At 37.3% G+C, this 19509-nt stretch overlaps 4 protein-coding genes across 5 annotated transcripts; 2 read left to right on the top strand and 2 right to left on the bottom strand.

Annotated features, from left to right (window-relative positions):
* On the top strand, window positions 6086-9881 carry LOC18771216. Of its 2 annotated transcripts, none has more exons than XM_007201977.2 (12): window positions 6086-6627; window positions 6782-6941; window positions 7356-7556; window positions 7667-7728; window positions 7835-7883; window positions 7991-8046; window positions 8133-8219; window positions 8315-8365; window positions 8474-8713; window positions 8837-8930; window positions 9053-9193; window positions 9302-9881. In XM_007201977.2, the coding sequence occupies exons 1-12, from the start codon at window positions 6451-6453 to the stop codon at window positions 9382-9384; spliced, it is 1401 nt and encodes a 466-aa protein (XP_007202039.1). In that variant the 5' UTR covers window positions 6086-6450; the 3' UTR covers window positions 9385-9881. The 2 variants fall into 2 exon arrangements, with proteins under 2 accessions (XP_007202039.1, XP_020423624.1); XM_020568035.1 differs by having other exon boundaries at window positions 6243-6627; window positions 7985-8046.
* Window positions 10710-13974, bottom strand: LOC18769727 (serine/threonine-protein kinase SRPK). Its single transcript, XM_007204128.2, has 4 exons — window positions 13312-13974; window positions 12057-13022; window positions 11565-11612; window positions 10710-11487 (listed from the first exon to the last, which is right to left on the bottom strand). The coding sequence occupies exons 1-4, from the start codon at window positions 13510-13512 to the stop codon at window positions 11047-11049; spliced, it is 1656 nt and encodes a 551-aa protein (XP_007204190.1). The 5' UTR covers window positions 13513-13974; the 3' UTR covers window positions 10710-11046.
* LOC18769922 (60S ribosomal protein L24) lies at window positions 15037-17202 on the top strand. Its single transcript, XM_007202621.2, has 5 exons — window positions 15037-15126; window positions 15935-16010; window positions 16126-16227; window positions 16529-16677; window positions 16824-17202. The coding sequence occupies exons 1-5, from the start codon at window positions 15116-15118 to the stop codon at window positions 16978-16980; spliced, it is 495 nt and encodes a 164-aa protein (XP_007202683.1). The 5' UTR covers window positions 15037-15115; the 3' UTR covers window positions 16981-17202.
* LOC18769447 (putative homeobox-leucine zipper protein ATHB-51) lies at window positions 18185-19219 on the bottom strand. The gene is made up of 2 exons (XM_007202827.2): window positions 18875-19219; window positions 18185-18616 (listed from the first exon to the last, which is right to left on the bottom strand). Exons 1-2 carry the CDS (start codon window positions 19217-19219, stop codon window positions 18380-18382), a joined length of 582 nt encoding a protein of 193 aa, XP_007202889.2. The 3' UTR covers window positions 18185-18379.

The raw sequence follows: 19509 nt of genomic DNA, 5'->3' as shown, positions 1-19509 counted from the left end.
TTAATTGATATGGGTTTGAAATTTTACAAATTGAAATCACTCAAAAACATGAGTCGAAAAAATGACAGATTGAAATCATTCAAGTATATTTGTTCAAGAAAGAAATAACATTTGGAAGAGAAAAAATAGATTAAAAAATAATAATAACTCTCTCTTAAATTTTTTTTGGAACATTTACACCATGACCACATGGGGTTCGAATCCTGAATCCATTACTGATGTGAGTTTAGTATATTATCGTCTATCTCAATAGGAAATGTCCTAAAATATATACATCAAAATAGGGGTGGGCATCTCATCCGAATTATCCACGTATTGACCGTACCATACCGACGGTTTGGTTTGGTTTGGTTAAATAATTAATTTTTTACTTTTAATTATTCCGATCTGATCCAATCCGTACCGAAATGTTTGGTTTGGTTAACGAAAACAAAATTCCTAACCCGACAGAAACCCGTACCGATCCGATATTTATACTTATTTTATTATTTAAATACAAAACAAGAAACCAAAGGTAAATACAATCAGCATTTTGTATACTCGTTTATCACTACTGTATCACTTCTTTTTCACCATTATATCACTGTTTTATTACCATTTATCACTGCTTTATCACCACTGCATCACTTCTTTATCACCATTGTATCACTTACCCGAGTACTATAGCACTTTTTGGTCAGAGATGAATTTATGAACTTCCTATGTTTTCCAGTTTCGACCTTTGTCCCTTTTTTACCTGTAACTTTCCAACTGTTGATCCAAATTTTATGTTCTTTATATGGTTGGATTCAGCATGAAAAACTAAAGAACACATTGTGGAACAAATGTCAAAATCATTTACATAAATGAAGAGAATTCAATAAAAAAGAACACTCAAAGATTCAAACAACAAACACAAGTGGCTCCTAGTACATCCTGAGTACATATTGAATGATATATGACTAAGTTATTTGATTTCATACTTGGATGAATTAGACTATTGGATTTTTATATTTTACAAGGATAATTTGGTGTATTTGTTCAAGAACTTATGTAACGTGAAAGTATTATAAATTGTATTTTTATTAGTATGTTTTTATTACGGTACTACCGGTGTACCATCCAATCCGAATCGAATATTAAGTTAACTGATCCGAAGTCTACCGAAGTCTTTGGTTTCGTTAACGGATGAGAAAATGGTCTACCGAAGTCCTTGATTTGGTTAACGGAAGAGAAAATGGTCTATCGAAGTCCTTGATTTGGTTAACGGAAGAGCTTTCTACCGTTCCGAACCGATCTGTGCCCAGGCCTACATCAAAATGTGTTCCACCACTTCCATGATAGGAACTGCCACTTGTAAGAGCAGTTCCAACGGGCAGCTGAGCCCAAGGCTAGGGGAAAAAAAAAAATTGGTTCCAGCGGTCAACCCAAGCTCAGGGGGGGGGGAGTGGGTCCTACCTACCAATTCGGACCAGCCCGAAGGCAAGTTCAGCCCGCGGGCTGTGACGTTAGCACTTGTGTCACGCTGATGTCAGCGAGCGTGTTCAATGCACGCGCCAACGGTAAAAAAAATTTGAACCAGCGCGCGCTGACGTCAGCGCGACGCCAGTTCCAATGGGAAGATGCCACATGTTGCGCCCCCAGCGCTCCGATCAGCATCTCCGATTCCAATCCAACGGTTGGCATTTTTTGGGCAATAAAATTATGAAAAAAAATCAAATTTTTTTTTAAAGAATTCTAAAAAATTCAGATTTTTTTTTCTATAAATACCTATAAATACCTTTCACTTTCAACACCAATCCTCATACATTTCATTATACTTCTACTATTATTCACTCTTTACTCAACATTTTCCTCTTTTTCACCTTGTATTTTTATTTCATATTTTTATGGCTTCTTTTATCGAAATCGGAGGGGCTTGGAGCACCATGGAAGATGTTTCCTTGTGTGAGGCTTGGCTCCAAATTTGTCATTGTCCCGTGTCCGGCAATGAGATGAAATTTTTTCATATGTGGAAAAAAATTCATGCCGAATTTTGTGAAAAGAATTCCGGGGTCTACTCGTACGGAGATGACATTATCTAGTAGGTGGAAAATTCTCAATAAAGAATTGGGAAAATGGAGAGATGCCCTGGCAAAAGCGATGGACAACTATAGAAGCGGGGAAAATCGTACTAACGAGGTAAGTATTTTATAATTTTTGTTTTATTAAGTTTAATCTCCTAATATATATATATTTTGTTAATATTTATTTCATGTTCAATATTTTGTTAATATTTCTTGCATTTTAAATATTTTGTTAATATTTCTTGCATTTTAAATATTTTGTTAATATTTCTTGCATTTTCAATATTTTGTTCATATTTCTTGCATTTTAAATATTTTGTTAATATTTCTTGCATTTTAAATATTTTGTTCATATTTCTTGCATTTTCAATATTTTGTTAATATTTCTTGCATTTTCAGTATGTTGTTAATATTTCTTGCATTTCCAATTGTTTCTTAATTTTCTTGCACTTCTAATTTATTTGTAAGGTTAATTGCATTTCCATTATTATTTTTTTTGTTACTTGCATATCCAATATATTTTAAATATTTATTGCATTTCCATTTTTTTGTTAAATAGATGATTCAAGCACAAATATGGTTCGGTGCAACTGGGGTGGCAAAAAAAATTTCAACCATCATGAATGGTGTGAGGTGGTGAAATATTGCAAACGCTTCATAATTATTCCGACGGGTCCCGCTGTTGTGTTAAATGAGACGCCACTCCGTGATTCAATAACATCGGATTCACCTCTTGATTCCCCTATGAGTCAAGACTCACCCATCGAAAATGAGCTGAGGCCCATTGGCCGAAAGGCCGCGAAGGCAAAGAAAGCGGGTAATTCAAGCAATAATAATTCAAAGTTTTTGGAGGAAATTGTAAGGCAAAACGGCATAAGAATTGAAATGGAGCAGAAACGCCAGGATAACGAGTTGGCCCTTCAAGCCGAGTATGCATGAGAAAGGGAGTATTTGCGCAAAAAAAATATGGACAAGATGGATCGGGAAACCATGGCGATGAATACAAGTCATATGTCCCCTGAAAAAAAATAATTTTGGAAACTAGAACGAATGGATGTTATGAGAAGAATACTTTTCCGGGATGATGGGCCTAGCAACACGGATTGGTTAAATGATGGAAACCATTAAATTAGTTAGCATACCTTTTATGTATTTGTATTTTTCATGTTTTCTATTAAAGAAGTTGTAATTCATGTATTTTATTTTAGTAGTAGTAATTCTTAATGACTTGTATTAGATTTCTTTATTTAATAAACAAAGCATTCAATAAATTACCTTTTTATTCAACATATTCCATACTTCAAACAAAACAAAATTAAAATATAAAAAAACTACAAACATACCACAATAATAATAACAAACCACAACCAAACCATAATAAATAAAAATACAACACAACCTAACCATAACTAAATAAAACATAACCAAAGCATCTATGCTCCATCATTCATCTTCATTGCCTTTCACTGCCCATAGATGCTCCATCAAGGGAACTTGACGCATTTCATGAATATACGAAGATTGCATCTCTATATATCGATCTATCATTCAGGTCATGAAATGACCATCCCTCACCAACGGTTCCGGCTCAAACGGTTCTCCACTTGGCCCTATGGGCCTTTCATAAATCCGTGTCAAGGCCGTGTTCATTGGATCCGGTTCGTAGACCTCTAAAACATCATAATCGTACTCATCCTCCACAATCATATTATGGAGGATGATGCAAGTCATCATAATGCTTCTGAGGATCTCCTCATCAAACATACGGGCCGCACCTCGAATAATCAACCACTGAGCTTGAAGGATGCCAAAACACCTTTCGACATCTTTCATGTATCCTTCTTGATAGGTAGCAAATAATTTTTGCTTCTGGGATCGGGGATTCGGAATGGATTTGACAAAAGTGGTCCACCTCGGGTAGATGCCGTCAGCTAGATAATACCCCGTCTGGTACACTGTATTGTTGACTTAATAGGTGATATTGGGGCCCTGGCCTGTCAATACATCGTTGAAGACCGGGGATTGACCCAGCACGTTGAGGTCATTTTGGGATCCTACAACTCCAAAGAAGGCATGCCAAACCCATGTGTCGAAGCCAGCAAAGGCTTCAAGGATGAACCTTTTTGGGCTTTTCTATTTCCGTAATCACCTTGTCAGGTAGTTGGGCAATTTTTCCATTGCCAGTGCATGCAGTCGATGCTACCAATCATTCCTGGAAATCCTCGAGTTTCGGCTTTTTATAGAAGCCGTTGGAGGTCCCTGGGAGTAGGTCTACGCAGGTAGTCCCTAGTGTACAAAGTTTCAACTGCTTGACAAAATCTTACCAAAGCCTCCAATGTAGTGGACTTCCCCATCTGGGCAATCTCATCCACCTGATCAGCAGATGCTCCATACGCCAACATTCGTATAACAGCTGTAAGCTTTTGCTCCGGAAGAAGCCCCAAAACCCCAGTAGCATCACACTTTTGAACAAAGTATGCATCATAATTGCAAATATCATGCATGACTTTATTGAACAAATGAGGTTGCATTCTAAATCGCCTTCGAAAATCAACATTAGAGTATAAAGAAGTTGGGATAAAATAATCTTCCAAAAGATTCTTACCCCGAGAATGTTTATGTATGTCCACATTCTGGCGGCGGCCGACTTGTGAACTACGGCGGCGACCTTGGTTCTCTTCATCTTGCAAAGCCACTGCTATGACAACTTGTTCATCAACTTGTCTTTGCAACTCATTGATTTCATCTGCTCTACGGTTTCTCTCATTTGTTTCTCGCTCTTGCCTCTCCAAGCATCTCCTAAAATCTTCCATTGAGAATGAATGAAGTATGAATTCTAAACTCTGAGAAATGAAAACATAGAAAGATGTGGTGTGAGAAGTATGAGCTGAGCCTCTAGTTTTATAGAAAATTTTAGCAAGATAGACATGCCACGTGGCTTGATTTGATTGGATGAAAATTTTATATGAAATTTGAAATTCATCCGAAATTTGAACCCAAATTTGTATGAATTTTGAATTTTGAAATTCATTCGAAATTTGAACCAAAAAATTTATCTGAAATTTGAATTTTGAAATTCATCCGAAATTTGAATCCAAAAATCTTATCCGGAAATTTTATCCGATTATGAATAGTCTTGACACGTAAGGACCCGGAAATCTTATCTAAAAATATTATCCAAATTAATTATTTTCATTAAAAAATTTGTGAAAAAAACAAAAAAATAAATAAATAGTAATTGCCCTTAGCCATGGCAATGGGTGGAAACACAAAATTCTATTTGTAAGGACAACTACTATTTACGTGAATAGTGACTACCCTAACTCCCCCCTTACTATGGTTAAGAGCAAATGAATGGAGTTACTCTAAGGCTTGCATGCGTAGACCTGCCAACTCTGAAAGTTAAAAAGACAGAGAACTGGAATCTTGAGTCTGACTGTGTGAGAAGTACACCCACTTTTTCACCGTCCGACACCGAGGTAACCGAGGTAAATGGATGTGAAATTTACACTTAATGATTAAGAGATCAAAAGATTGAGAAAATAAAAAGAATCGTTGATGCCAAAAAAAAAAAGTTTCAGAAGATCTGGGAGTAATCGTCTGATTGATTGATAATTTTTGCCAAAGAAAAGGAAGGTTTTCTTTGACACGTATTGACAATTGTTAATTGCTAGTAGAGTGATGTCGTTTTGATCTTACACTGACTTTTTGTTAAAGTATTGAGCGAGCGTTGTCACATAATATTAAATGTCATGATTATCGTCTTTAATTAGGATTTAATTATTTAAAACAGAGGGAGAACAAAACTTAAACATTTACTGTCTAGTCAAAATATAAGACGTGTTACATAAATAATATGTTACGTTTTAATTAATCTAATAAAATATTATCATTTGTTTGATTTAAAAAAAAATTACGTGACATGTCATATAGGAGCGAAGTCCTAATCCAAATTTCCCTAATGGACGTGACTACGTTCGTTTTATGAATGGTTTAGATGGCAACAAAATAAAAGGAATATTTTCTAGTGTATATCCCTTATGGTAACTCTAATTCATAAAATAAATTTGATTCAGGTCACCTTAGGTCTGATGCCCTAGTTGATCCATGTGACTCTAGATGTGTCGTATCACTCTCATGTCATGTGTGCTCTTCTATTAAACGACAATTCACCCTCTCTCCTTCTCTCTCTCCATCTCTCTCTCATATTATATAACGCTATTTAAGCCTCTTGGAACACATTGGTTCTCTCTATCTCTCTCGCATTGTTTTGTTGGAAAATAGAAAATAACGTATCTGGGCGTCCAGCGAAGCCAAGCGAAAACAGAACCTTACAGTTATATCTTCTTCTAAATAAGTGCTCGGTGTTTCTGCTAGAAGCGAGAAACCAACCAACCACTGTTCGATGGCCACAAGAGGCTTAGTTTTCTATCTCCTATCAAGTTTTTCGGTGGCTATTCTCTCTGTGTTCTTCGTCACGCAGTACCAGAATGGTTACGACTCTCCCCTTCAATCCCGTCTTTCTCTCTCTCTCAATTCCAATCTTTCTTCCCACCTCTCCAGCACAGACAAAACCTGGCCCGTATGTCTCCTTCTCTCTCTTTTTTCTCTGGTTTTGTGTGTGTGTGTCTCTCTCTCTATCTCTCCATACATGCATATATTTATGTTATGTTTATGAGGAAATTACAAAGTGTTGCTTAAAGTGTGATGGGCTTTGTTCATTTTTTTTAATGCAGGAATTGAAGTTTAGTTGGAGACTTGTTTTGGCGACAGTGATTGGTTTTCTGGGATCAGCATGTGGGACAGTAGGAGGTGTAGGAGGGGGTGGAATATTTGTTCCTATGCTTACTTTAATTGTTGGATTTGATACAAAGTCTGCTGCTGCTCTTTCCAAATGTAATTTCATTTCTCTACACATCTTCTTCCTCCATTCTTTTGATTTATTTCAACTTTCAAAGACTACCTTTTTCTTCTGGTTTTCATTGAGTTCATGATGTCAGAAATTTTATTTAACACATATAAAAAGAACCTATATATAATCACATGGAATCTATTACATATATGGCCAGAAAATTTAATTAAAAAAAAGTCACATGTTTTAATATCCAAAAGGGTAGCCAGAGCAATGATGTCTTTCTGTCTCCCACTTGTGTCTTCCCCAGATTCTGAATTTTGCCCCTACACTTTTGTGCTTGATTGGCTTAGATACATATCTCTTACTTTATTGAGTAAATGTTATTTCTTTTTTTCTGTTTTGTACTTTCATAGTTACTGAATTTAATTTGGATGTGCATGTTGACTTGGTCACAGGTATGATAATGGGGGCATCTGCATCATCAGTCTGGTACAATTTGAGAGTGCCTCATCCAACAAAAGAAGTGCCAATTATAGACTATGATCTGGCCCTTCTCTTTCAGCCCATGCTCATGCTTGGCATCACCTTGGGTGTGGCTCTCAGTGTTGTCTTCCCCTACTGGCTCATCACTGTCCTCATCATTATACTCTTCTTGGGTCTGTAGAATCACAGTCAACATGTATTTCTTATCCAACCCAATTTCATATATTTTTTAAAATTTTTGTTAATTTCAATTTTTTCCTTTTTGTTTTTTAAATTGTATCAGGAACTTCATCAAGGTCTTGTTTTAAAGGGTTTGAGATGTGGAAGGAAGAGACTATCATGAAGGTCAGACATTTTTGACTGGTATTAATTATGCATTATGTAGAATATTTGAAGATTATTATCAAAGTTGACTGATTACATGATGAATAAATTTCTGAAAATTTTGCAGAAAGAATTTGCAAGGCAGCAAGCAACTGTAGTGGACTCTAGGGGTGAACGTACGACACAAGTACATCTGTGTGACTTTGTATGCGTGTGTGTGTATTTCCTTCTGTTCCTGAAATTCAATCTACTGTCTTTTTTTTTTTTTTTGGGTAAGGTGCAGTTCTAATTGATACACAGTACGAGCCATTACTTCCTAGAGAAGAGAAATCAATACTGGTAAGCAAAAGCTGGCATATAAAATTCTATGATGTGTTAATTATCTTCTCGTGGTAAGGGGCTGAAAATTTTCCATTTTTTTTCAGCAAATATTAAAGTTCAACCTTAGGTGGAAAAGGGTTGTGGTGCTGGTAGTAGTTTGGGTTCTTTTCCTAGTTCTTCAAGTCCTCAAGGCAAGTAGATCTCTCTCTCTCTCTCTCTCTCTCTCTCTCTCTCTCTCTCTCTCTCCCTGATTGCCTACTTTTGATACTTTATAAATTGAGTGCAGAATGATGTAAATGCTTGCAGTGCATGGTATTGGGTCTTCTTCTGTTTACAGGTAGGCATACTAGTACAACTAGATAAGTGGAACAACTTGTTCCTTAGCTCTATTGTCCTACTGTTCTGTGGGGACAGGCTTTTTCACCCTTTTGTTCTGTTTCTCCAGTTTCCCATTGCACTTGGAGTGTTTGGATATGAATCAGTCAAGCTGTGCAAGGAGCACAAGAAGAGAATGAGCACAGGAAACACCGAATCAATTTGCGAGGCTTCGATCGCATGGACTCCTATTCACATAGCGTTCTGTGCACTCTGTGGTATCTTGGGAGGCACTGTTGGCGGCTTGCTTGGATCCGGTGGAGGATTTATTCTTGGCCCTCTCCTTCTTGAGATAGGCGTTATCCCTCAGGTGAGAACCTACCTTGTAAAGTTCAAGTACTTTCAACGCAAAACATTGAGCTTCATGAAACTACAAGTAAAGTTTCTTAAAAAATCTAAGTTGGAGTAACCATCTTGCTGCTACCATGAACAGGTTGCAAGTGCAACAGCTACATTCGTGATGACATTCTCCGCGTCCTTATCGGTGGTGGAGTTCTACCTGCTCAAGAGGTTTCCTATTCCATATGGTATAGCTTTCCTTTCTGGTCTCCTTTTCTAATTCAGTTAGCAGCCTATTTATGATACATTTCATTTGATGATCACAAGAAATTAATTTTTTTTCTTCTTCCAATGTGAATTCCTTTTGCAGCTTTATACCTCACAAGTGTGTCTGTCTTGGCTGGCTTCTGGGGACAGTGCCTTGTAAGAAAAGTAGTTACAATTCTCAAGAGAGCATCAATCATTGTGTTCATCCTCTCTGGTGTCATCTTTGCTAGCGCTATTACAATGGGTAAAACAAACTTTTTTTTCAGACCTGAAATCATGTTCCCAGTTACTCGAAAACGAAGTTTTATCATCCGTGTCTTGGTTTCTTATTTCTGGGGATTTTTTTTTTCAGGTGTGATCGGCATAGAAACGAGCATCCAAATGATACAAAATCAAGAATTCATGGGATTCTTAGACTTCTGTAGCAGTCAGTGATCGCTGGCAACAATACAGAACGATAGCGAAAAGATAAAAGGTTCCAATAAAATGCAATGGGAAAGTTTGCAATTGGAAGTTTGTATATTATGAAGATCATTAGGAACTGTTGGCCAACAGCTAGTTGACCAACCCCAGTCAACATCGTTGTGTTAAAAACAAGTGTGCCTTGTCTCTCTGGTGGCTTGCTTGTTAGCTCCTGGCTAACACATGAACCCCTTGTGGTGCTTTGTCTCTGGTTTAGGTTTGGTTTTGCTCGTTAGCTCCTGGCTAACACATGAACCAAAGTGTGGCCTTGTCTCTGGTTTAGATTAAGTTGCTTGTTAGCTACTGGCTAACAACTCATGAAATAAGTGTGCATTTATGTAGGGTTATGGGGGCATGTTAGCTACTGGCTAACACCATCATCAACCGACCTCATGTAGTGTTTACAGAATTTGGATTCCTCTCATCTATTATTCCATATAATATTGGTTTGATTCTTAATTTTTATAGCATTGGAAAGTTGCCGAATGATTTTCAAAATTGATAATTTGGGATTGCCTCCAAGAAGACCTCCTCCCAATTGTTTACACTAAAAAGTTCAAGAAAATCAATAATTTCCCATATAATATTATGGCTTTGGCTGCCATGCTGCATAAATTGACTGTATCTGCAACTTTGACCACAAAAGGGCTTCTTTCTCTGTAAGTGGAATTTCTTTTCTTGGGAGGATCATCATGATGAAGAGCACATGTGGCCAATATTTGAACATATGTTGCCTCGTGCATGGTTTTGAGCTTTTTGTTTTTGTCTCACATCACATGGGATATTGGGGGGTTGGAATGTTTTGCACGACTTGAGAATGAGGGAGAGAGAGACTCCCACCACCCCAACAACAAATGGAGACCAACATTTAGTTTTGTATTTCAAGTGTTTGTGATTGATTGTGTGGCAAAGAATAATAAGAACGTATGGGACGGCAAGAATCTCCCACCAGCCCCCATGGAGACCCCAACATTATGTGATCTATATCTAATATATAGTTAACTGTCGACCGCCTTGATTTTTGTTGTCATGCCTGTTTGATTTGGCTGATAATAATCTGAAAACGAGTTTTCAAATTATGGTAGTCTTAAAATCTACTTCGTATTCTCAAAAGGTTAATGATTTCAAGAGTGCATAAATTCTATAAAATATTCAGTTTGTAGTGCATATGACTAAAAAATGAGCGCCAAAATCGTTATCCTCTCCAAATATAATTTGTTAAACCATTGAAATTTTACTAATTTGTATTAGCGCATTTTCTGAAGGTTCTCAGATTTCGAATCTTAACAATAAAAGAAGGCCTCAAAAATAAAAATAAAAATAAAAATAACATTATGTGATTTAGTGTTTCAAGAGTACCAATATCACGATTGGAGTTCAGTACATGAATCACATTGAAATGAACATTTTCACAGACGAGCTGGTTGTAGGAGAAGTGTACAGTGTTTGCCAATTGCGCTTGAAAGAAGGTTCACTTGTAACCGGAGCATCAAACTTCCTTATGCTGAAGTTTGCCAGCATTAGAAGCAATCCCGCAAAATAAATTTGTAAGTCAAGCCAATCGAAGCAATCTCAGAGCCCAACAAGAAAACTGATGAAGAGGCATATTCCGTAGACAAAAATTATCCTAGGATTCTACCTGGATGAACTACTTACGGCTGCCTTGGAGGGTTTACTACTAGATGGGAGGTCTTTGACAGGTTTAGAATCGGAATTAATGGCAATATTTTCCACTCCAGCCTCCATTGCCTCCCTCTCATCTTTTTCCCTCTTGTTCTTTTCAGTCGTGTCATGGTCCATGCCTTGTTTCTTATCAGAAGCCATAGATGGTTCCAATAGTCGAGAACCTGCATTAATCCATGGATGAAGAAGGCATTGTGCAGCAGTAGGCCGTTTCTCAGGGACAAAGTCGAGGATGGGAACAAGGAAGTCAGTTAAGTCACTTGCATCTTGCTCGCTGAATTCATACTTTTCTACGAGAACCTTATTCAGGGGCCAAAAACGCAAGCGACGGATGTGCCTCAAATCACCATATCTATTAAAGTAATCTCGGGAATATCGACCACCTAAAGCAATCTGGAAAATAGTTGACCGGAATTTAAGTTGGATGAAGTTCAGTTTAATTTTAATGGTAGGGTTTACAGATTTCTCACCTTCCGTGGCATCATTCCAAGAAGCTCCATCATCAATGCTAAGTGGTCCTGCAATATATCAATATAAGATTTACTCCAGTAATTTTAAAAATAGAAAATAATAAAAACTTCCCAGGTTTAAATGCTTGAGATGATTGAAAGAAGTCAATTTCAAAGCATCATTCCGTCAATTTACATGCCTCAGGACTCACGCTAAACCAAAGCATTTAAAGAAAAATATTAAAATGAACAGCACAAAACTATTCTGATCTATCAGTATTAGGGAGCATACTGAAGAACTATTATGGTCAGTCCTTCTAACGGTGGACAGTGGTAGAAATTGACTTGTCATTTATAGACATGAAGATTCTATTGTATGTCTTAATGGAATTGACATCATATGAAACTTTCATTGTGTGAGTGTTACCAAAGGGAAAAACTAATGTGGATTCGAGAGTACCATATGCAATAAAGAAAACAACACAACCGAACTAGGGTTTTATACATCCATACCTCATCCCTGTCAAAGTTGTCGCCACTGTGGGGATCAAAGAGTACATCACCAGTTGCAAGCTCGAAACAAATACAAGCAAAAGACCAAAGATCTGCTGAGGTAGAATACTTTGAGCCAAGGATCACCTCTGGACACCTATACTGTCTTGTTTGGATATCGTTTGTGAACTGTTTGTACGTCCAACATGCATTCCCAAAGTCAACCAATTTGCACTTCAGGTCAATTGATGCCAACAACTTCTGCCTTGTGGTGCGATTCCCTCTCTTACTACCCTGACTTCCTGGGCGAGTGCCCTTTGGTCCATCAGCATCTGATGATCTACTCATACTGACAGAACTAGTAGCCTGATTTTCGCCGGAATGCACATTCAATTTTGTATTAGGAGATGACTCTACTTCGGTGGATGTTTCTAGATCAGCATCAGCTTCGTCTCTATCCACACATCCTTGGGCTGCTCGTTTAGCCTTTCTTCTAATCTTTTTCTTCTGGTTCCTACTCAAATCCCCATTCAATGCCTTTGCAAACCCTGACTCCGATGCATCCTTGTCCTTACTGCTTGAAAGAATAAGAGGCGCGCTTGACTTTCTCGGATCCTTGAAAGGGTCTATCGTTGACAACAACAATATGTTCTCCGGCTTCAAATCAGTGTGTATAATCGAGAGCTGTCTATGCAAGTAATCCAATCCAACCAAAACATGATAACAAATCTCCTTAACCATATGGAGTGGTACCCCGCGGTAATCACTATACTTAATAAGTGTCAACAGATTATCACCCAAGTACTCAAAAACCATACAAACATGTTGTCCATTCGGACCCGAATGCTTAAAATGGTCCAGAAGCTTCACTACACATTTTTTATCATCTGTGTCCCCCTCTGCAATCTGTTTCAAGATGGTTATCTCATCCATTGCCGCCTCAGTGTAGTGGTCAGCACTCTTTTGCACTTTCAGAGCAACATAACGCTGGTTTTTGTACAATTGGCAGACACCCAAAAAAACCAACACATTTTCATTAATCCTCCATTGAGTAACTTAAAAGTTAAAACTAAACATGTGAAAAATTAAAGAAACCAAATATGATGTTTTATGTTTTGCATTAACCAATATGGTGGATTAAAAATTTGATTAAAATTTTCCATTCCTTTTCTTACATTTTCAAACTCATCATACAATGATACAACAGCATATCAAAAAACGCAATAAAAACGAAGTATCAGCAAAGAAAAAAGAGAAGACAGGGTGAGATAAGTACAGAGTGGTGGGTGTCCCAAGCGAGCCAGACGGTGGAGAAATGGCCCCAACCGAGCTTCGTCTGAACGACATACCGTCCGCTCTTGAAAGTGTCGCCGATTCGAACAGCGTGGTAGCCTCCTCGCCTGTAGTCTTCGGTGCCTTCGTCCTCCGACGTGTAGTCGCTGCTCTGGCTCCGATCGTCGTCCTGATTATCCCCCATCCTCCTCTTCTTCCCCAACAGATCCACTTCAAAATCCGATCTTTCTAGGGTTTTCGGGTTCCCAATTGGAAATTGTGATTTGGGTATTGGTGAAATTTGAAATATATTTATTTATATATAAAAAAGGCGTTATCTTGGTTACTGAGTCAAGAAGGGAGCCTGAGAAACTGAGAAGCAAAGAAATATGTGTATTTGTTAGTCATCTTCTTTCACAGTTTTGTCTTGGAGTGGTGGGGTTAGGGGGTTTCCAAGTAAAAACCAAGAAAAATATGAAAATGGGTTTTGGATATCTTCTTCTTCATCTTCTTGAGGTTCAGTGAGGTGTCATCATCCTCCTCCTCATTATTAACAAGCTAATGATCCATCTCACTCATCTGTGCTGTGCTACCTTTTTTTTTTCTTTTTCTTTTTTCATAAATATAAAATGAAAAACTAATGATCATATCAAGTTCTCTTTCAAATATCCTGAATAGTAATTGGACAAAAAAAAAGATTTTTAATATCCTATCTTTAGTATAGAAGTCAATCCCAAGTTTCCAACCAACTCTAGAGCATATTGCATTATTTGGCTGTATGTAACATTTATTATAGTTACAAATTGACCTTCTATAATAATATATACAAATTGACAAACATCATGTATATATATATAGGTATAGTGACTGTTATATACCACCCTAAAACACAAAGGCATTACCATGTCTATGCCAACCCTTTAAAATTACATAGTTGTCACAAGCTAATGATTTCTTACTAGATATATTTGAGATATTATGTGTTCCAAATGTTGAATTTAAATCATATATGTAAATAAAACTCCACCTAATTAGTAGTTCATTTTTTTTATACAAGCGATATTAGAGGGGGAATCGAACATAGGATCTCAGATGCATGGTTAAATATTCTTAACCACTTGAGTTACAAAGTCCTTATTTAGTAACTATGATAACGTAATGTACCACATACATAAAAAGTATAATATATAAAATGTTGTGCTAAGTTCGAATTGGTGTTTTTTCTTTCATGGATTCAAGATAAGGAAATATTTTTGCTTACCACTTTAACTCAATATGTACTCTTAACATCATTTCAACACTTGACATGTGTCCATTGACATAACCATAGTTAACTTTTTACTTTAAATTTATGAAACCATAATTATATCAATAGACACGTGTCAAGTGTGGTGAGAAAAATGCTCCATTCAAGATAACTGGGTGGAGTTGAGATGAGTACTGAGGTATAAAATTATTCTATACCTTTGACATTTCTTTTATGTCATTACAAACTTACTATTTTAAGACAATTATGGTTACTGAATTTAGGTAAAGGAAACTATACTTGATGTGACAAGCCCAAATATTTTTGTGGCCCATCTCAAACATTGTACTGGGGAAATGTAATCTAAAGTCCTGGGCCGAAAATACACCAAAATAGAACGGGTCCAATCTGAGTGGCATTTTCGTGGTTTTTCATGGGATATAAGGGTTATTTATTAAGAAGCCTGATATACATACCCGCGTTATAAGCATTCAGCTTCTAGGGTTTCCGCCACAACAAGAAGAGCAGCAGTCGACAACAGCAGGAGCAGGAGGCAGCAGCCATGGTTCTCAAGTATGCGTCTTTCTCTCTCTCGCTCTCTCGCTCTCTCCCTCCCTCTCTACATGTCTCGTTGAGATCTGATGCTGAAATGGTTTCATTATCGTTCTAATTTTTCCGATTAAGAATCCTCTTTGTTGATGATGCTCGATTGTCGATGCAGTCGTTTTCCTTTTCCTTTTTTTAATTTATAAATTTGGCTTCTGTTTTCTAATATGCCATTTTAGCGTGCTTGGGCGATAAACTGTTTCCCTGCTCTGATTTGTGTGTATATGCTTTTCTGGGTGAAAATTGATTTTTGCTAATTAAAAATGTATGTGCAATATTGGTAGAAACAAGCTGGGTAGAGTTTGTTAATGATTGATGAACACCCAACAATAAGTTCTGAGTTTTGACTAATTAAATCTGTGAAAATGTAGTATTTTTAGCTACTGTTTATATTAAGATACGGTAATCGTGTTGAAATGGTTGCCATTTCATGGTTCACACGAGTTACGGATACCACTAAATCCAGTTCCCTTTCGACTGGTTGGTTTTTACAATTTTCTTAAATCTGGGTAACTTGGTAATTGTAGCATCTAGTCTCTGGAAAATGGTAAAACTTTCTGGATGTCTTGGCTTGAATCTATGTGGAACAGTCATTATGTTAAGTCTTCTTTGTTAGGTCATTATGTGAATGGTTTAGGTTTTCAGGTTGAGGGGTCCCTCTTCCCTCTCTTGGCTACTTTTGTGGTTCTGTTTGATAGCATAAATCTGTTTCAATTGATCATTTATAGTACTAGTATTGTGGGTTGCTTATAAAAAAATGTTTTTGGCTTGTCAGGACCGAACTCTGTCGTTTTAGCGGGGCCAAGATTTACCCAGGAAAGGGCATCAGATTTATTCGTTCTGATTCTCAGGTAAACTGTAAAATCAAACATTTGTTTTAAGTTCCGTCATCTCAGTTTATATGATTAAATTGTTTTGTTGGAAAGGCATTGTATCTTGTAAATAATCTGTGGTGTGTTCTGTCAGGTCTTCCTGTTTGCCAACTCAAAATGCAAAAGGTACTTCCACAACAGGTTGAAGCCATCAAAGCTTACCTGGACAGCCATGTACAGGAAGCAGCACAAAAAGGTGAACTTGCATTTTTGTTTGATGTATAAATTATATGATTCCATTATTCCAATTTTTATTCTTTTAGTTTTAAGGTTACTTAAGTAGTTGGATTAGATGTCTTGAAGCCCATTTTGGTAATCGATAGGTTTTGATAATCTCTTTTCATCATACATTTGTTATATTGCAAATGCAATTAATTTTTTTTTAAGGAATTCAGCACTGCAACCTTGTCCTGTAGTAGCCATTCTATTTATATGAAGTAGCCGGCAGTCTGTTTTTGTATTTGTATTACTTATTTATGTAATCTTGACACACTCAGGATATTGCTCAAGAAGCTGTGAAGAAGAGGAGACGTACCACCAAGAAGCCTTACTCAAGGTCTATTGTGGGTGCTACACTTGAGGTTATCCAGAAGAGGAGAACTGAGAAGCCCGAGGTTCGTGATGCTGCAAGGGAAGCTGCTCTCCGGTTTGTGTTCTTATCTATACCTTTGACCCTGATTCACTCTATTATGTCAACCTTTTATGTTAATGTTATTTCAGCTTTAAATTTCATGATTGCTTCTACGATCATGATATGGAATCGTTGACTTGATGTCTGGATATGTTCTGTAGTGAAATCAAGGAGAGGATCAAGAAAACCAAGGATGAAAAGAAGGCCAAGAAGGCAGAAGTTACAAAATCCCAAAAATCTCAAGGCAAGGGTAGCGTTACCAGGGGAGGTGCACAACCAAAGGGACCAAAGCTTGGGGGTGGCGGTGGCAAGCGCTGAGCCACTGTTCTGTTGCCTACTTGTTGGGAAGTAGAGTAATAGATAGGACGTGTTTGTTTGTTTGAAGATTTTGTAAGGATTGATTGGCCATGCTTGATGGTCCATTCGTATTTTTCTTTTATCTATCTTATATCTGTCACTTCGATATTACTAAGTTTCAAATAGTTATTCTGTTGGATTTTAACTTGATATTTCAGCTTCAGCTTAAGCAACTTTTTCCTTTTTGCATTAAGATTCAGAACAACGTTTTTCTCCTATGGTTAATAGGTAATGGATGGGCAACCGAGCTTTTCAGTTTAGGGGCCTTTTTGGCCCAGCCTTTGTCCCTCAAACTTGCCTGCAAAATCCTGTAACTTACTTTAGGTCAGGATAAATCTGGTTTTTGTTTCACGCAATTTGGTTTATTTCGTCACATGGCAATAGATCTAACAATAGCCCAAACTCAAAAAGGCCCAAATTCAAGAGCATTCTTTGTCTGTCCCTATGAGAGCTCGAAGCCAACGAATCACTATGGGAGCTCGAAGGCAGCGAGATGGAGCCGTTTTGAATTTGTTCTTTTTCATTTGGTGAAGAAGTGAGGGTGAAGACATTTTCAGGAATTCGTAACTTTGTCAAATTTTAGAAGTTTTAAATAAGGACCATTTTCAAGCTCTTGGCTCCGATTCTGACAAGTCTCACCAGCTTAATAGGTTGATGGCAATTTATATGCAACGGGAAATGTTTTGAGATTTGAGTTCATATGGTGGGACTAATCCAATAAGGGGAGCGGGAATTGAACATATGATCTCGGATGCAATCAAAATTCCATGTGACGAAATAAACCAAAATTCCTAAGTTTTATTCTATGCTTTGCTTTACTTTAATTTTTTTTTTTTTGGTTGGGAGAGATAAAGTAAGAGTTGGTTTACTAGACCCTTCGCTAAAAGGTCTGATCCAAGTTCATAAAAAAGAAAGAAAAAAACACTGTACTTGCTTGGGCTTGTCCAAGCTTGGCTGTTGATTCAACAACATTCACCATGCACCCGACCAACACCTTTTAGGCAGCATGTATAAAAGTAGAACGCGAACTGGATGTTACCCAAAAGGAAGAGACATGCACCCAAAAGCCCCAAAAACAAAATTTTAAAAAATTTTTTAAAAAAAAAGATTTGAGGGAAGTGATGAAAAAGATGATGAATTTGCCAATAACAATATAGAAGTGGGCAAAGTTAATAAATGTCATGCTGATCATTAGGTCCACTTGGGTGAATGTAATGTCAATTCTCTAATTTAGTACCGAGCCAGAGAGCCAGAAGAAAGTAAAGTACTAGTTCCTCAAACTAAGCTAATAACTAAAGCAGAACCCTGAGAAAATTAAAGTTATAAGTAACTTCAACAACAACAACAACAGCCTCTTAGCTTAGGGATAAGAAGGCAGAGCTCCCCAGAAAGGTGGCGATACTGGGTTATATTCCTCAACATTGAAGAGGTAGTTGCACTCTGCCACCTGATGTTGGCTCGTCCCTCCCCCTTTGTTAGAGCTCCGAATGGCGACCGACGTGCTCTCCACCGTCTCTTCACCGGAGATTTCAGTGTAGCCGGTGGAAACTTGTTTCCTAGCAACTTCATCTCTCAGAATTGTCTTCAATTTCATGACCTATATCACCATATACAGCGCACTTAATTAATAGAGTACATTTTTAGTTGACTTGTCAACTCACTACGGTCGGTAAATGTGAGACAATTTTTATTGAATTTCCTTTATAAAAATTCACAATGGGTTTTCAGCTCTATTTTCTAGGGGGAGAGAGAGAGAGAGAGAAAAAAAAAATGCATGGGTTGCATGTAATTAGTTAATAAAGGAAAGAAGCTTTATAGTTAATGTATGCCAATTACTTAATCAATGCATTATTACCTCTTCTTGGAGCTTTTGCTTCTCTTTGGAGACCACATCATACTCTTGTTTAAGAGCATCATACAAGCGCTCAAGCTGCTTGGCCTTCCACCTGGCTCTTCTGTTTTGGAACCAAACAGCAATTTGCCTAGGCTGAAGGCCAAGCTCTCTTGAAAGCTTCATCTTCCTATCAGGGTCCAGCTTTATCTCCTCTTGAAAGCTCCTCTCAAGTGAGTCTAACTGATCAGTTGACAATCTCTTCTTCTTGTCTTGGTTAGAGCACCCATAACTGCTGTGGTTCCTGTCCAGTCCAGGAACCAAGCCTTGTGAGCTCTCAGACATCATTGCTTGATGCTTCATCTCCATCCCTGAAAAAATTAATTAAAACCCAACAAATTATAATTTCACTGTTTTTATATATGTGAACTTGCATATTTTGTGTAGTTTGACCTCAAAATGACTGAAGTGTGACTTCTCCAAGAAAGCAGGGAGGAATTTATATATATAATTGCTTGAAGTGGAAAGTGTAGAACATAAAAAATTAAGCTGTACAATAATAGTCAATGGTGGTGCTTCTAGTTAAAGTAGAAGGTAGCCATGCTTCTTTTTCATGATTCTTGCTGAGAGCACATAAAAAGCAAAACCATAACAGGAAA

The sequence above is a fragment of the Prunus persica genome, chromosome G7 (genome assembly GCF_000346465.2).
Source record: "Prunus persica cultivar Lovell chromosome G7, Prunus_persica_NCBIv2, whole genome shotgun sequence".
Taxonomy (NCBI): Eukaryota; Viridiplantae; Streptophyta; class Magnoliopsida; order Rosales; family Rosaceae; genus Prunus; species Prunus persica.
This window is presented reverse-complemented; position numbering and strand designations above follow the sequence as displayed.

Excerpts from the sequence above, each read along its gene's own strand:
- LOC18769447 (XM_007202827.2), bottom strand. The coding sequence starts at position 19,219 with ATGGAGATGAAGCATCAAGCAATGATGTCTGAGAGCTCACAAGGCTTG. Across the intron at positions 18,617-18,874 it reads AGCAAAAGCTCCAAGAAGAG|GTCATGAAATTGAAGACAAT; the intron begins GTAATAATGCAT and ends ATGGTGATATAG.
- LOC18769922 (XM_007202621.2), top strand. Across the intron at positions 16,228-16,528 it reads ACAGGAAGCAGCACAAAAAG|GATATTGCTCAAGAAGCTGT; the intron begins GTGAACTTGCAT and ends TGACACACTCAG. Across the intron at positions 16,678-16,823 it reads GCAAGGGAAGCTGCTCTCCG|TGAAATCAAGGAGAGGATCA; the intron begins GTTTGTGTTCTT and ends TATGTTCTGTAG.
- LOC18769727 (XM_007204128.2), bottom strand. The coding sequence starts at position 13,512 with ATGGGGGATAATCAGGACGACGATCGGAGCCAGAGCAGCGACTACACG. Across the intron at positions 13,023-13,311 it reads CTTGGGACACCCACCACTCT|CGTTATGTTGCTCTGAAAGT; the intron begins GTACTTATCTCA and ends TACAAAAACCAG. Across the intron at positions 11,488-11,564 it reads TTGGAATGATGCCACGGAAG|ATTGCTTTAGGTGGTCGATA; the intron begins GTGAGAAATCTG and ends ACTATTTTCCAG.
- LOC18771216 (XM_020568035.1), top strand. The coding sequence starts at position 6,451 with ATGGCCACAAGAGGCTTAGTTTTCTATCTCCTATCAAGTTTTTCGGTG. Across the intron at positions 7,884-7,984 it reads AGTGGACTCTAGGGGTGAAC|GTGCAGTTCTAATTGATACA; the intron begins GTACGACACAAG and ends TTTTTGGGTAAG. Across the intron at positions 8,714-8,836 it reads AGATAGGCGTTATCCCTCAG|GTTGCAAGTGCAACAGCTAC; the intron begins GTGAGAACCTAC and ends TACCATGAACAG.